Here is a 17,980-nt window from a genome sequence, read left to right as displayed (position 1 = left end):
ATCTCCAGCCGGGTCAATGCAGAAAAACTTCTCTACATTTTCTCAGGTCTGGGTGTTGGTGATACCGTCGATTTTCCGATTTCCTTATCTCAAGTGCTTTAGTAACTTACTTTAGGATCAGAGCAACGTATGTTGTTTAATATTTATTTATTTATTTATTTATATTTATACTAAAAACCCGGCCTTGAGACTTAACATCTTTACTCGTCTGCCCTTATTGCACGGCCCATAGCAATAACAACTCCAGTATTAGCAAAATATGAAACATTTTTGAAAGTGACGTTGCAAAATTCGTTTTACGAAACAAAATGACGCAAGTTACGAATCTCGTAAGATTCAAATTTGACTCAGCACCTAATACGCAATAAATAGTCCGAAGCAGTCGAGCCCTCTCCACTACTGTACACCAGCTATGCTGCCCTCGTGTTGTATCACGTAGCGTTAAAATAACACAGTCCAATTCTCAGATACTGCTATTCTACTATGAGGCTATACTATGAGGCATTCGTGAACCGATTTAAATTTTTGTCCTGCTCATTCGTATGGTAGATTCCCCTGAGAAGAATGAACAAGACACTTTAGGGGTTGCTCTTGTAAATATACATTTGAATACATTTATCATAACAATATTTAATTTAAACATTAAATCGATTCGATTAGATTAGATAGATTATTTAGATCGAGAATACCGGAAAGAGCGAAGCGGGTCACTACTGCGGATTTTTGTCGTCCAAGTGCGCAGAAGTTGTGTAATAACCTTTAGTATAAAGTTTTTATTTCATATGTAGTTTTAAACCTCGTAAATGGCAAATTTTGAATAACAATCGGAATGTTATTACAAAATTGCTACTGATCAAATTAAGTAATAATGTGTCAATTTTCTTAATTCTAATTTTTGTAGTTCAATATTGAAAAATTTTTAATAAAATTTTCAAAATTCATTGCAATCATGCTAACATATTTTTAAGGTTTTCTGTTGTAACTAACACCATTACCTTATGGGCTACTGCCTGAAAGATTCAGGTTCATTTATTTCGCAAATATAACATTACAGTATACATTGCACTACATGTCAAAGTATAAGAAATTATATTGAGATCGTTAGACAAAAATGAAAATTATAAGAAAAGTACACAATAATTAGAAAATTAACAATTCATAATTGTTGTCATTAAATTGCATATCAAATATCATTCTCCATCAAGGATCGTCATAAGTTGATAACAATCGTTACAAGTCCATAAATTAATTTACAGAGTATAAAGGATTTTTCAAGAAAAGGTCTTTCAGTCGGCGCCTAAATGTTTCGTCAGACGGTTCAAGTCTGAGAGTAGCGGATAAACGCTCAACGTAAATCCGATGACACGCGGGTTTCTCTATGCAAGAAATGATTTATTACTATTGTTATTATTAATGTAGTTCCTATTAATATAATAAAACCTTTCGTATTTTAGTACAGACTGCAAGACCCAGTCCTTGTGTCCTTTTATTTGGGGCATTCTTACATTATTAGTCAAATTACCCACAATGCACCCATTACCCATATTTCACTCCCCACTTAAATTGCTTACAGGCCCTCTTGGGGTAAGCACATAGACTTTCGACTGTTTAGCGCCAATAAGGAATGATGACACACAAAAACAGGTACAGAGATGTGCCTAGCTCGGTCGGGTAGCTAGGTCTTGCGTCCGTCAAGTGTGTTGCCAGTAACTAAGTCTATTACAATAACTAAGTATATTACAATAAGCTTATAAAATGTTAATAGTGTTCTAACACAAAGAGTTACATTTAACATTTACATTTAATTTTGGTACTTTCATAAATTTCTTACAAAATCCAGTATAGTTTTAGTTTTTATAGACAACAAAAAACAGCCAACTTACCTATCAAGGAATACCAAAAACACTGAAAGAAAACTTTATAATCAGGATAAGATGCATTAATATTAAAAATAAAGTAAAGATATAGTCACAACTGCTTGCGATCGCCTAGTATGGAGTGTTTTTTGTTGTTGAACCTGTTTTATATCATTGTATAATTTTTATTATGTCGCGTTTTCCCCTCTTTTTATCACATACGACGCCATTCCCCCCTTACAACATTACGGTAAAAATTGCAAAATACACTTAACGGATGAATGCACATGTGCAACTGCAGTTTCTACACGACAGTTGCAATAAGGCTGTTTACTTAACTATAGGACGTTGAACTGTTGTAGATTTTTATCGAAATTGTTGTTACTACATTCACGTGCAACTAAACCCGACAATCAAGTCAAGAAGGTCAGCGTGAGTTAATAACAAAGCTACATTTATATTAAAATATAAAGTAATAACATTGCAAGTAATAACATTATATTGTATTAAAAAATCTAACAAAGGATAAACGGAGGCACGGTATGTCAAACCCAGACCGTTATAACCAGTTTTACTCCGCATTTCTTCTGCTTCCTCGCACCTTTATTAACCGACTTCAAAAATAGAAGGAAGTGTTACGTATGTACGCGATAACTACGTACAAAACGAGAGCGCCGGTTTGTAAACCGATTTTGATGTTTTTTTTTTGTTGGAAATAGGATACCTCAGTTCAGGACTGGTCCCATTTAAATTTAAAGAAAATGGTCCACCTCTAAGGGTGGCATACTAGGGAATGAACCGGTTTCGTGCAGTATCCGGTAACTGATTTCAATAAAACCTTGGCAAACAGATGTAATTCCCCGAACTTTTGAGGTCGAATTTTTACTACTACTCCGTACTGAGATTATTAAGACCTACATGTGATAAAAGTAATTTTGACGTGTGGTCACAATGACATGTATCTTTATTACACTCAAGGACACTATTTACGCGTGAGGGTATCAAAGTAGGCCCATAGAACAAGAAGTATTCGCGTTTGGTCTCATTCACCTACGGCGCACTGTTGACGGAGATTTCGCCATGACAATTTGCGCCGGGTTGCTCAAGACGGCCCTGGCCGTTTTGCCTAGATATTCCGTATGTAAGATAGTATGGTTTATGAAATATATGTGTAAGGTATTGGTGCATTTGTTTTATTTCGACTTTAACACATAGACTTCGATTAAGAAAGGTCAAGAGTATTTTTATAGCCCAGTTTAATGTTCTAAGTTCAAAAATTCATATAGTTATATTTAAAACTTGATTGATGAAACTGGATTCATCCCCAAGTTTGCTACCCTTAGAGATGGAATATTTTCTTCAAATTGAAATGGGACTAACACCGAAGCGCCCTCTTTTCAACAAAAAAAAATCATCAAAATCCGATCACAGCAATAATCGCGTAACTCACGTTCAAAAAAAAACCAGTCGAAATAAGAACCTTCTCCTTTTTTTGCAAAACGTACCTATAGTTCAGAATACGATGGTTTGATTATAATTAGATGTAACAGGTTAATGGCTTTATCATCTCAGTCTGCCGTGACCAAGAAACCTGTAAAGGACTCGAGACGTTGGTTTTATTTGAAACACAAACATATGCGATATGGATCCGAGAAACAAATAGTTTCATACTTTAATAAAATTTCAAAAGCTTTCGTTTTCTAAATGACTTTTACCAGGAATCTAACTCGTGACCTTCCCAGAGTGTTACCAAGGTCATAATAGCGTTAATAATAAAATTGATTAATTCAACATATAGAATAAATGGTAGTTTAGAGGTGAAATGAAGAACTGAAAATAGTCGATGGAAGAAAGACACAAAGCGCCTAGATAGAACCTTAAGGCAAAAACAAAAATTGTAAAAATAGCAGGTTTCTTTTTAAATCTACCTGTTGTTCCGTTTCTGTTTTGACAGTATAAGGGATATGGGTTTTTGCAGGGAAATAAGCTTTTTTCATGCTTTTATATTAGAAATGCGACAAATGCGACCTCTTTCATCGTCTTCCTGCGTTTTTAAACCCTTTCCTGTGGTTCCTGAACACTTACTTTGAAATTTAGAATCGTTCTTTAATTCCTTTTCTTCATCACCCTTACTTTTCTTTTTCCCGTCGCCATTCTCTACTAAATTATACTTACTTCCAAAACATCAGTATTTGTACGAATTCATTTTTGGGGTATAGTTATTTTTGATATAAGTGCGGAAAGTTAGTCATTATTCACGAGTCTCGAGGCTTCTTGGCCCGAGCCAGAGGCGAGGGTCAAGACGCGAGACAAGTGAAAATGACAAATCCGCACGTGTATCAAACGACGTTTTTTAATACATTTACGAAGAAACTACATTGAAAGTAAAATAAAACAGTATTTAAAAAAACTCATTTTCTGCTAGTAAATTAAAATAATGAAATACAACCACTGCAACCATTATTTAAAAGTCTATGGAAATCTAGTTCTAACGTGCTGTTTTTCTTTATTTTCTGTAATATCGGTCTGTAACCACTTTTCTTATCATGAAGTCCTAGTACTTTTGTTTAAACTTCTTTAGGAACCCGTGCACGGTAGTGAGATACAATTTATCTGTAATGCATAGAACAATTATATACATAAAAATCTCGCCTGTCACCCATTCAGGGGTAGGCAGAGACTGTGGACCTCCACTCGATACGTTCATTATATAGTATTTGTAAATAAATATAAGTTTTAATGACGAATGACTTACGTCACAAAGCACATAAATATTAAATAAATATACAACTTCTTTAGTTCTGTGCTTAAGATTTGAAACAACAGTAAATTAAAAAAAAATGGAAATGTAAAAAGCACTAGTGCGAAAATTCCAACTTTCGGCACGATTTGTAGTACGAAAAATACCACGTTTTGAGCAACTGTATTAAAAAGTTTCTTTTTCATCATGTCCTGTATGTAATTTAGCGTAGCGTGCACGATGAAGATTGTTATTTGTTAGGAATTATATAAAGATTCTGGTAGGACTTAGGTTAGGTAGGAAGCTTGAATAAAGAATTAAGGTTTTATAGCTAGGTATTTAGGTATCTAAATAGCTAGGATAGCAAATAAATATATTTAGATTATTTGATTAGGATGTGGTCATAGAATGTCCTTTTAGAAAGGTTTTTGATGGTTCACTCGGTGGTTTTGTTTGTTAGTAAGTGATAGCTTCCGAGCAGTGTGTGGCTAGCCTATAGCCGCTCACGCGATGCGCTCATCCTACCGCAAAATGGCGGCTACTTGGTTTCGCAAATTAGAAAAGCATTCAGTTTAAATACAAGTTTTTATAAATAAAAAATATTATTCTGCATTGCTAAATAAATACCCTCCCTACTACAACAAAATCATCTCAAATAAAATGCATTAATACACCGCAAACCCTGCACTTAAAAAGCACTAATGAAATTTTTGGTGTACTTGGGTAAATATGATAATATTCCGTTTGAGTGGTTCTAACGTTTACCATGAAATTACTCCTTAAAGTATAGTTTATAAACATTTATATTCAGGGTAAACTTAAAAAACGCTACTTACGGTATGTTTTCAATAAATAAACACCGAAATCACCAGCCCAAACAATAACACACACGATTGTCGTGACGTATTTTTGAAGTTCTTTATTTTTTTTAAATGACAGACCCAGGCATTAAAAACTTTATGGTTTGCTAGAGTAGTTACCGAAATAGCAATTAGTATTAGTTCTTTTACCTGTTATAACTTCGATATCCGATAAATCGGTATAAAATCATCACCGGCACCTCTAGGTGTGGTATGCGTCTACGGCTGCATGTATCGCGTGAGCGGATAGTAAAGGCTGATCACATATGTATGTTGCTTATCATAGGTAGGACACTAGCTAGGGATGTTCACCCCTTCAGTTGTAAAGAAGAGGGATGTAGTACAGGCAGCTTAGGTTTTGTATTTAGAATTGTAAGAATAATAGAATGTTGATGTCAAACAGACATCTTAGGAGTTCTGGACAAAGCTTCGAAATTAAATACACGTATAAAGTCATAATTATGATATAATCGTCGTTTATATTTATAAAATACCTCTCGCTACGCTGCTCATGTTATAGTACCTTATCTTTCGACTCTTCGTTTAGATGAACAAGTCGTGGGACTGGTGGTAAGCGACACGCCTGTGATTTAAAACTGTGAGGTGCAGTGCCATTCAGAGTTTTAAATTACAAAGATCTGCATCTCAATACTCAATACTCAATACTTTATTGCAAAACCATAATATAAGAAAATACAACAAAGACCAATATTATGGACCCCTTCGGGCACGCAATATAATGGAAAGGAGAGAGGAGCAAACCAGTAGATAGAAATTTACATGTTTTAATATGAAATTTAAATGCAAACAAAACATAAAACATATGTGTATGTAATAATAATTGTTATTTAATTTACTATATATTATTTCATATATACCTATATATCGATATATTGTATTTATATATTGTGTGTGTGTCAGTAATATATCATTTAAGTATTCATTAATACTATAATAACATTTTTGTAAGAGTAACTCTTTATAGTAAGTAACTCATCTTGATTTTGATTGCTTCTCCCGTTTGGAAACTCTGTCTTTTCCGAGTCGAGGCGCATAATTGCGATTCACAACAGGCGGATCGGAAACTTATGTCAAATTAGATCAAATCACAAATTAGAAAGATATACACACATCAAAAGTGTCTAGGGATCAAGTACGTTTAAGAGTATTGCTGCAATTAGAGTTAATTATATTAACTTTTTTGTATTGCTATTGATACTTTTTAGTGAGTTTTAACATTTAAATAAGGAATATTGTTTAAAATTCGATAATAAGAAGAAAATCGATTGTCAATGTGGTTTTGTATAAAAATGAGTTATAGCGTTTTGACAAAATCATTACAATATCTGCATCGGAACCGAAACAATTTACATTATTATGGAGATACGACATCATTTAACCCGAGAAGTGATGATGCGAGCCGTCGGAATGTTGGAAGCTGGTTCCAGGCAACGTGCTGTGGCTTTCACTCTTAACACTACACAGAGCGTCATAAGTCGCCTCTGGACGCGCTATCGCATGACGGGCAGCGTGGCCGAGCGACATGGAGGACGATCTCGCATCACGACTCGCAGACAGGACCGGTATATCCAAAATACTGCTCGACGGAATCGTACCATGACCGCCGTGATGTTGGTCACGAGGCTCCACAGCTCCTAAGGCTTGCTAATAAGCGATCAAACAATCCAAAATCGTTTACGTGAAGTGGGTCTGCGATCCCGAAGGCCGCTCAGAGTTCCACCTATTGCACCCTGCAATCGCAGGACCCGTGTACGATGGGCTCGCGAACACAGAAACTGGGAGGAAGAAGACTGGCGCTATGTGTGCTTTTCGGATGAATCCCGCTTCGGTATGAGACCGGATACAAGACGTACTCGAGTTTGGAGAACATCTGGACGTCATGAACGTTTGAGATATTGTCAGGAAGTTCATCCATATGGTGGGGGAACAATAATGATATGGGCCGGTATTTGGATCGGCGGAAGAACCGATCTCATTTGGATCATGGGTAACCTCAATGCTCAAGTTTACGCAGAGAGGATTGTTTCAGATGTTATCATCCCTTTGCGAGGCCAGTTGGGTGATTCATTTCAACTAATGCATGACAACGCACGTCCACACACGGCTAGAGTCGTAACACGCATTCTTGCCGAAGCTCGTATCAACGTTCTGCCGTGGCCTGCTCAATCGCCAGACCTCAATCCAATTGAGCACGCATGGGATATGCTTCAAAGAAGAGCTGTGCCGAGTATGCATACCGTACATACTCTACAACAATATTTTGACTTGTTACAAAACACATGGGCGGCCATTCCTCAAAGTGATTTTGATGAACTCATCTTAAGCATGCCAAATCGCTGTAATTGTGTGATTCGTGTTAATGGTGGAAATACAGATTATTAATTTTCTTATCTTTACAATAAAAATGAGCAAAATCATCATTTTCGCCATTTTTTTGTCATTTAATTGACGCCGTTAATTTGAGTTTTTCCCACAATTTACAAACATCAATTTTAGTTTATTTTTATTAAATATAGGGGTACGCGGTTAAATAAAACATAAGCATTAAAGTAAGAAGTCGTTCTGGAAGACTGGATTTGGTAAATATTGCTTAAATAATTTTTATTTCAAAAATATTCACTTGATCCCTAGACACTTTTGATGTGTGTAGTAGGAATCAGGTTCATCTTCTCGCTCGGAAACCCATCTGATTCCGAGATTACCCAATCGGTTCGTATCCAAGCTATGCCATTGCACCCGTCACCCTGAGACATAAGTTGACAAGTCCCATGTGTCTGTAATTTCACCAGCACCCTTACCCTTCAAAATTCACAATGCGAAATAGGTAAGGTGGCAGTACTACCCTGGATGAGCTCTTTCGCAAGGTAATGAAGAAATGTAACTTTGCTAGGAACGGTTTTTTTTTATTATTGAGATCCGAAAAATAGTTTCATTTCCTATGTGTAACGATCGCGAAAACCTAAGAAATCGATAGAAATAGGACAAACATAATTTTACTACACAACTAACTATAGGTTCATGGGCGGTTTGATAACCAATGATGTACCACTACCATCGTCAAGTATCATAGTGGCTAAATAGGCTTTTAAGGCAAGGTATTCCAACGCGAACGTAGATGGGGCCCCTTACGCCTCGCAATCCGCGCGCTGTTAATTAATATGAACAAAATAAGAACAGGCGGAGAAATTTTGACACAAATCCGACATCGACAAGCGCCCGATGGCGACTGACGACAGACAACAAACAATAATTTGCAAATTCTGGGAATTTAATTACTAATACGGCTTCAGTTAAAAACCAAAATTTGTCAGGTCCTCTGTACTGCTTAAAGAGAAATATCTCCATATAAAAATTATCTACTAAATAATTTATTTAAGCCTGTTTTCGAAATTATTAGCACTTTCCTTAAACAATATCCTTAGCTGCATTTAATCTAGCAAAACAATTTTTCCCACCTCCTCCGATGACTCGCCTTAACAACAAAAACTAGTTTTTAATAACGCACACACTCAACATAGCCTCGCACTAGGGAAATAAACTAGGTGCCATGGACACACACATAAACAACCACAAATTACACCCAAACTCACGAGAGAAATAAATGTAGGCCATACAAATATTTCTCTCGGCCCGGGAATCGAACCTGGGACCTCTACGTGGCAGTCCGGCATGGTAACCGTTTGGCTACTGAGGCAGTTAAATAAGAAGTGCTGCCACAATGTTTCCTTTGCAAATGAGCCGTATTAGTACAGAAAGAATTTTAATTCGAGCAGAGAGGTAGAATTATTCCTAACTCTGACTTTAAAATATTAATAGTTACACAATTACCTGCGTTATTGTAACATTTAGTAGCAGTAGACCTCTCCTTGTCACGTTACCTATTTCTGCCCCCAAGCAGTAATGTTTAGCTTTACTTAATAGGGTAAAACCGGGATAGATGCCCCACTTTCTGAAAGGGCTTCCTAATTTAAAAATTATTAGTTTACCATGAATAATTCCTATGGATATTAATCTTTTACATTACATTAATACTTGATTTTATTGATCTAACATTGACTGTTTTTGAAGAAATTGACTTTTTGCAAACCTATTTTTTTGAGGATAGACGCCTGTATGGATAGACGCCACACAATGAAAATACTAAGAAGGATAGACGCCCTTTAGAATAAAATAGTGAAATTCATAATAAAATGTTTTATTTGTAGTCTTTAATATATTGTATATACGTATTACATCTTTAATATAAACATATACGTATTTAAAGTTACTACCTACTTCACTTCGTTTGTAGCTATCAAAACATTCTAAACAAAAATGTTCGCTGTTAGAACTGTGAATAATTTGTCTTTTTGGTACTTTTAAACTATTATCATTTACATGTCTTTTTCACTAAAATAATGTAGTTTTTATTTTCTTTTCCTAACCTTCTTGTCTTGTCCTTTGCCCCTAACCTAACCTATAACGCGAAAAATCGAGGCGACTATCCCATTCGATATGGATAGATGCCCTTTTATTATATAACTAAGCTATATACAAGAGAGCGATTATTGACACCTAGGTGAGCAGTTAATGAACCAGTGTATAATTAAAATAAAAATAAAACGGAATTTATTGTAACTTACAAAGTTATGCGACAGTAAATACTTGCGTCTGTAATTTTGAACCGTTTATCGTGTTCGTCGCGGAGATAAACGCATGCATAAGCTAAACGCGTCTATTCCACATGAAGCCTTACAGGAATTTTGATGAGTGGTGTCTATACTCCTTATTTAAACTAATTATTCTTTGCTGCGATTTGGGGAAGTTAGGTTTTTTGAAAACGAGGCACCTATCCCACTGCGGCATCTATCCCGGTTTTACCCTACTTAATACTTTATGGCCGGTTTCTTGCTTACTGAGGACATATTTTAAGGGTTGCGGAATGATGAACACAGTTTGGGACATAATGGTGATTTGTAATGCATAAATTACATATTGTACAAACTCTGGTATAAGTGAATATAAAATGTTACAAATAATCGACTAGTCAGTAGTGCGCAGCGCACGGAAAAGAGAAGTTTGGAAGGGTAGTAGGGTGCTGGTGATATTACAGGCACACGGGACTTGTCAACTTTTGTCTCAGGGTGACAGGCGCAGTGGCAGTGCCCATCAGACCTTTGCTATTTACCTTACCACCAGGAATAATTATTATAATCGGAATTAGTAGAGGCGAAGCTACAGTGCCTTAAACACCGTCGTAAAGTTGCCTAAATATCGATATTTTACGAAGAGTGTGCGAAGGAATTACACGATTTAATTCCGCCTTCCCCTTTCCATCATCGGAGGAATAGGCGCAGGCTTGGCTTCTAACCGTATTGTAGATATTCTAAAGATTTATATGGCGAACGGCTGTGGAGTGAAATTCCCTTCCTGCAGACTTGTTCCCTGAACGTTACAACTTGGACCTTTTCAAGGCGAGAGTGAATAGGCATTATTTAAGTGTGCATGCTAAATCATCGACCTCATCATCACCTTCCATTAGGTGAGATGGATGTCAATGAACACTTACATTTGAATAAAAAAAAGGCGCACGACCATTGACTTACAATTATATGGACGTCGGGTCCGCGCTAAAAAGTCATCCTGAGACATAAGTTGACAAGTACCATGTGCCTGTAATTTCACCAGCACCCTTCAAAATCGGAACACAGTAATGCTGACTGATTACTGCTTAGCGGCTGTCTGTTATGGACAGGCGTGTAACTTACCATCATGGGCACGACTTGTTCGTCCCGTCATTTGATATTTAAAAAAAAATCTTCAGACTTTCTAGCTATGCCCTGTTTGCTTCAACAAAGATAACGTTGAAAACTGGAAAATCGAGCTTGGTAACTGTTTCTCAACGTTAACCGATGCAGTTTAGTGGGTCACCGTAGTTAGGGTTTGCAATAGTTGCATATTTCGTGTTTAACCAACTTAGTGTGGTTTGGTTTAGGCGCCATTTTGGATTTTGAAGAGGTTGTAAATATCGGCATTTGTAAACCACAAAAGGGCATAAGATGAGATGAAGTTATCAAACCACATCCGTCTATGGTATTGGGGCAAAATATGTAACCAACTTGTTTTATGATAACAGGTGACAGGACCAATAAGTCGTGCGCATTGACTTACAAATAAATGGACGACGGGTCTAATACAAAAACCACGAAAAAAATGTCCCAAGTCAACCTATTTAAATGTAGTGACATGTGAAGGAATATGAAAAAGCTAAAACGTTGAATTTAAATTGTAATGTCATCGAAGTACTGTCTAATTTTGCTTGCTTCGCTGTCAGTCGAACAAACGAAGACTAAAGCGTGAATGACGCTCTGTATATGATTTTAACGCCCTATAAGTTCGGACACTTTTTAGCGCGGACCCGACGTCCATATAATTGTAAGTCAATGGCTGTATGCATCAAAAAGGAGGAAGCAAAGCGCTTAGTGCAAATATGTGGTATATCAACGGCATAAGGAAGGAGTGTTCCGTACCTTCTACTAACTTGTTGGATTGAACTAAAATACCTTCTAATATACACCGTGGTAGTCTAGTTGCGAAATCGGTTGCCTCCTACGCAGGAGGCCCGAGTTCAGTTACCTACACTACTGATCTTTTTGAATAATATGCAGTTTGTTCTACTTATTATACAGGGTGTCCCACGGCTATGAGACACGAAGGCAAATTAATTTAAATATAGGAGATAGGTTATTTTGCCTCAAGGACACCTTATTTTATTTTTAAACATATAATAATATAGTATTACATAAGTAATACTGCATTCAAACACATTTTTTTAACGCACGCCCTCTTAACCCCGCACTAGGGTAACGTTGTGTCGCGGGTGCCATAGACACACATAGACAACCACAAATTACGGGAATCGAACCCGGAACCTCTGTGTGGCAGACTTCGACCACGGAGGCAGTTAAATTCATGGACAGTAACGGCATTTACATTAAAATTAAATAACAGAACATGATAGATAGCACGAGGTACCCCGTTACAATTTTATTGTATTAATTATTATAGAGCTAAGCCCTCGATCGTAGAACAATAAATACAGTAGAAATGGTTAGGTACTTTTCCCAACCGTAGCCAATTGATGTCGTGCTAGCAAAATGGGTAAACCCCGTGCTATACGCACAGCGCGTAAGCACGTGAACCATCGTCGTCAGCAGCGATAGGCTGACAAGGAGTTCAAGAAAGCCCACATGGGCACAAGGTGGAAGGCTAACCCCTTCGGTGGTGCATCTCACGCTAAGGGTATCGTCCTGGAGAAAGTTGGTGTAGAAGCCAAGCAGCCTAACTCTGCCATCCGCAAGTGTGTACGTGTCCAATTGATAAAAAGTGGCAAGAAGGTGACCGCGTTCGTGCTCCGTGACGGTTGTCTCAACCATATTGAGGAGAATGATGAAGTTCTAGTTGCAGGATTCGGTCGTAAAGGTCACGCTGTTGGTGACATTCCTGGAGTCAGGTTTAAGGTTGTCAAAGTTGCCAATGTCTCGCTCCTAGCCCTATACAAAGAAAAGAAGGAGAGACCAAGGTCACAAACTGGCACTGTGATAAGTGACCTGCTGGGATGCCTGTTGTTTATAAGTGTTTGTTTTTATAAGTGTCTGAAGCGTGCCAACTATAGGTCTCGAAAGACCTATCTGAACTTATTCCACCATTTTCGCTTTGCATGGTGTGGTTGTGTCATTCTTTCGTGCAAATTCTCTAAAATCCTAGAAAAATGCCTTATTGCACTGTTTTGGAATGCAAAAATGATAGCAGCACCAATAATATTACCCGTGGCGGTATTTTATATCATCGGGACCTCTTATTTCATTAAATTTAAAATTTTTTTGTTATAAGAAACGAAAGTAAAGCTTACACCCCTGCAATACAGTCGCTTCTTTTTTGAGAACTAAATTAATAACTCCAATTCGTCGTTCAGCAATTAACCGCTAGATGGCAGCACGTTGATGGAAATTTCATTATATCAGAACGTCGTAACGTGCAATAACAATCCAGAATTTGTTATTTCTTTTTAAATTTGAAGCTAATACCTAAAGTAAACCAATTAATATCAAGATGTTGTAGTGTTTCTAATTAACAATGTGTGAGTTTTGGCAACATCGGTTCTGATAGAATCGAGGCTCATTTCCATTGTTCTTTCTCTTCCGTGGCCTTGACAGTTCTCTTGCGTAGTAACAATGAGCAACTTATTTTATTAATAGTTAGAATAAATGTTACTGTAATCATATTACTTATATATTAATTAATGAAACATTAAAATAACTTCATTTCTAACGCATACTAAAGAAAATAAACAATATTCATATGCGATATACCTAAGGATATTATCTAAGAAATTTGAGAATTAGTTACTGGTAACGCCAGGTATAGTTTGTCTGAGCTCGCACCTCCTTACCTTTTCCGTCCTAATCCGTGCTACGCCAAGCCACATAAATCGCCAGTAAAAATTAAAAAATAAGTGTGACGTTACTTTCAAATTCAAAAATCCGCATCCGCATCGCAAATATTTTATTAATTTAAATATCCCGCTTCTCCGCCCGGCATTGAGCCGCGTAATCTATAATATTACATGAAAGAAGACGAGCTCTACGACATTTCGGACATAAAGGTTGGTGGTAGCACGGCTTCCTTTCCTTTTACTTGCGAGCTCATCTATCCCGCAGCTCCCCACGAGCTATCGAAGGTCTGTTTTAATTTTTTTTTATTATAGCATCATCAGTTACCTGATACGATAAACTCCATCCGATCTAATAAAATTTCAAAAACAGGTTACAATAAAAATCTAAAACGGATTATTTAAGAATAAAATATCTAATTTTGTACATAATTTTTTTATGAAGATATTTCTCTTTAAGTATCACAGAGAACCTGCTAAATTTTGGTTTTCAACTGAAGCCCGAACAGTTTTTAAATTCACATTTATCCCATGATCATTATCATCAGTCTAACGCAGTCCACTGCTGGACATAGCCCCCCAAAACGTGTACCATTTCGCAAGGTCCTCAGCTTGTCGCATCGATTTCCCGCCAGCAACCTTTCGCAGGTCGTCACTCCGCCTGACCGGAAGGCGTCCTACACTACGTTTACCGAGTCGCGGTCTCCACTCTAGAACTCATTTTCCCCATCGGTTATCGGTTCAAATATGGCCAGCGCAATGCTACTTCAGCTTGCTTATTGCACGAGCTATGTCGGTGACCTTGGTTCTCCGTCGGATAACCTCATTAGGAATTTTATCCTTCAGAAATTCCGAGCATAGCCCGTTCCAGAGCCATAGCTCACTGAACGATTTTAAATTGGTGGACTAGCCGTATCGTGAGTGTCCACATCTCGGCTCCGTAAATCATAACAGGCAGAACGCACTTGTAGAAAACCTTTGTTTTCAGATTTTGTGGAAAAGGTGACGAGAAAACTACACGCCGCGCCGCCCGCTGCGCCATCAGTCGCCATCGGACACTTGTTGATGTCGGATCTTTGACACAGATTTACTCCACGTGTTCTTACTTCATTCTTATTAATTTTGACCGCGCAGATTGCGAGACGCGAGGGACACCCCAACACCTCACCTCCTAAAGTCTAATCTCGTCTTGAAATACATCGCCTTAAAAGAAATAAAATTTCAAAAGCCTGGTAAGAAATTAAGTTATAACTCACCGCATCGTTTAAAAGTTCCTCAAGTCTTTGTTTTGGAGATTTTCCTTTCTTCTCTCTCACTAGCAGCAGGATCTGACCGATGCCCTCGCATTTTCTAAAAAAAAACACAGAACATAAGCTTCTCTAAGTCTTTTAAACCTATGTATACATATAGCAATTTTCTTATAGTCATATTTGTATGTCTAAGAATCTTCTTCTTGTCGAGTCAATGCCAGAAACCAGTCCCATATCATTCTACATAAGTTTTGTTTATAATACCCCTCCCTATCAACCTCTTAGTTATGCGGGAAGGGCACTATGACCTGTGCGCGCCCAGCAACCTTATAAGTTCAGGTTCTGACCCCAGATCAGCCAGTGTACAGAGTTATCACAGACCTCTTTCATTGGACTTCATCCGGTTCTTCGAGAGGCTAGTGCCTCGGATGAGCCGCCCCGGGTGCACCAGACCGGGAGACCAGTAGAGTACCTGTGTTATACTTCTTGGGCCCAGTAAACAGCCACCATAAAGGTAGAACCCTTTAGCAGGTCTTCGCAGGCGCAGATGGTAGGACGTAGTAGGCATAAGAGTAAGTGAGACATTATTTGTGTGGTGGATTCGTAAGCACAATGGTTTTGAGTCGGATTGATATATCCCCATTTCACTATGTTGTCTTCTACACCGGCCAACTGTGATTTGAGACGACCCACGAACTTCCATACCACTGTAACTCATGCCTAAGGGGAAGACTTTCGGCTGGGGCACAATGGCGTATGGGCATCGAGTACATAACCAGAAACAGAGACGAAATAAGGACATACATTCCTGGTCACTCATCAGTGATACATCACTTATGAATATCAACTCTCGTTTGCACTGAAATATAGACATCGTCAACAACTGACCTGAGAGTACATCTTAGTATATTCCAAAAATATTCTGTATTTATTGTACTAAATATAATATCTCTAACTGTGGGGTACTGTTCCATTCGCTGGTGTGGGGAAAAACAGCAAAACATCTAATTACAGAAGGAATCAAATTTCATCGGTAATTAAATATGTAATTTTACAATTTTCGTCCATTATAGCAAAGTTCAAGTTAACTAGTCGATTGAAACAGTTGACGACACCCATTGACGACACCCGTCAATTGTTTCGAATTCGGGCTGGCCATTAACATTTAAAAAATGTTAGTATTATGATTAGTATGGTACAGTCACTCTAAAGCATCGAGTATATAACCAGAAATAGAGACGAAATAAGGGCCATATATTCCTGGTAACACATTAGCGATACAGCTCTTATAAATATCAACTCCTGTTTGTACTGAAATATAGACAAGCCAACTGCTGACCTGTGTGTACGTCTCCGTATATTCCAAAAAATATTCTGTATTTATTGTAATAAAAAGTATCTTTAACAATGCCGTGTCGTTCTATTCGGTGGTGTGGGAAAAACAGTAAAACATCTAATTACAAAACAAACGGAATCACATATCATCGTTAATTAAATATCAAATATGTAATTTTGCAATTTACGTCCTTTATAGCAAAGCTCAAGTTAACTGGTCGATTTGAAGTGAAACAGTTGACGACACCCATTGATGACACCCGTCAATTGTTTCGAATTCGGGCCGGCCAATCGCCGGCGCAGTTGTCACGGTAATGATATGGCAGAATAGTTTTCAAACAAATAAAAGACATTTCGTCTCTATTTCTGGTTATACACTCGATGCTCTAAAGGCTAACAAATCACATTTAGGTACATTATAAAATTAATTGCTTATATATCAAACAGGATGAACCCAGCCCATCGAGGGCTCACTGACTCACACGTAAAACTTGTAACTCAGTGAACCTCCGGAACCCTGCTGCATCTCCTGTCAATGTATGCCACCGATACGGTGGGAGCTCTATAATTTGCAGGGTCCATAATGCGCTAATAATAAGGCACACACTCAACATAGCCCCGCACTAGGGAAACCCTGGGTCGCGGGTGCCGTGGACATACACATAGGCAATCACAAATTACACTCAAATTCACGAGAGAAATATTTATTTTAGCATATCAAGTGACAGGACGAACAAGTCGTGCGCGTGATATTAAGCTACACGCCTGTCCGTAACAGTTGCAGTGCCACTCAGAGCTTTAAATCGCAAAGATCTGAGGTGTACCCACTGTGCCCGTCACTCTGTGACATAAGTTGACAAGTCTCATGTGCCTGTAATTCCACCAGCACACTTACCCTTCAAAACCGGAACACAGTAACGCTGACATTACTGCTTGGCGGCAGAAATAGATAAGGTGGCAGTACTTTCCTGGACGAACTCTTACACAAAGAGCTCTACTGCTACTAAAAAAAATGTAGGCCATACAAATTTTTCTCCCGGTCGGGAATCGAACCGGGACCCCGATTCAGAACTCTTTGGATATCGTTCTCGAATCGAAGGGCGCTTTCCGAGCTATTCAGAACATTCGAGTTAAAATGTTCGATCCGAATTCGGATACGATATTGTTATCCAACAACGGTTAGTCGGTGAAATAGATTATAAGAAAAATGAAAATCATTTTGATAAGACTTTAAAGTAATGCATTATTAGCATTGACTTACAATTATATGGACGTTGGATGGACTTTTTATTTTATTTTTATTATACAGAGCGTCATTTACGCTTTAGTCTTCGTTTGTTCGACTGACAGCGAAGCAAGCAAAATTAGACAGTACTGCGATGACATTACAATTTAAATTCAACGTTTTAGCTTTTTCATATTCCTTTACATGTCATTACGTTTAAATAGGTCGACTTGGGACATTTTTTTCGTGGTTTTTGTATTAG

At 37.7% G+C, this 17,980-nt stretch overlaps 2 protein-coding genes across 2 annotated transcripts in view; one reads left to right on the top strand and one right to left on the bottom strand.

Annotated features, from left to right (window-relative positions):
* Positions 1 to 16,058, bottom strand: part of LOC113232171 (fatty acyl-CoA reductase 1) — a 33,340-nt gene extending 17,282 nt beyond the window's left edge. The window contains exons 1-2 of the mRNA XM_026466808.1: positions 16,047 to 16,058; positions 15,165 to 15,287 (exon numbers count right to left, since the gene is read on the bottom strand). Of these exons, the coding sequence (XP_026322593.1) occupies positions 15,165 to 15,287; positions 16,047 to 16,058 (135 nt within the window). The remainder of the gene's footprint in view (positions 1 to 15,164; positions 15,288 to 16,046) is intronic.
* Positions 12,607 to 15,090, top strand: LOC113232249 (40S ribosomal protein S23-like). The gene is made up of 2 exons (XM_026466912.1): positions 12,607 to 13,093; positions 15,043 to 15,090. The coding sequence occupies exons 1-2, from the start codon at positions 12,707 to 12,709 to the stop codon at positions 15,088 to 15,090; spliced, it is 435 nt and encodes a 144-aa protein (XP_026322697.1). The 5' UTR covers positions 12,607 to 12,706.
* Positions 16,059 to 17,980: the final 1,922 nt, after the last annotated feature.

Source organism: Hyposmocoma kahamanoa, unplaced genomic scaffold (assembly GCF_003589595.1).
Source record: "Hyposmocoma kahamanoa isolate Upper Pololo Valley unplaced genomic scaffold, ASM358959v1 67, whole genome shotgun sequence".
In the NCBI taxonomy this organism is placed as follows: domain Eukaryota; kingdom Metazoa; phylum Arthropoda; class Insecta; order Lepidoptera; family Cosmopterigidae; genus Hyposmocoma; species Hyposmocoma kahamanoa.
Note: the sequence above shows the minus strand (reverse complement) of the source record. Positions and strands in the feature narration are given on the sequence as shown.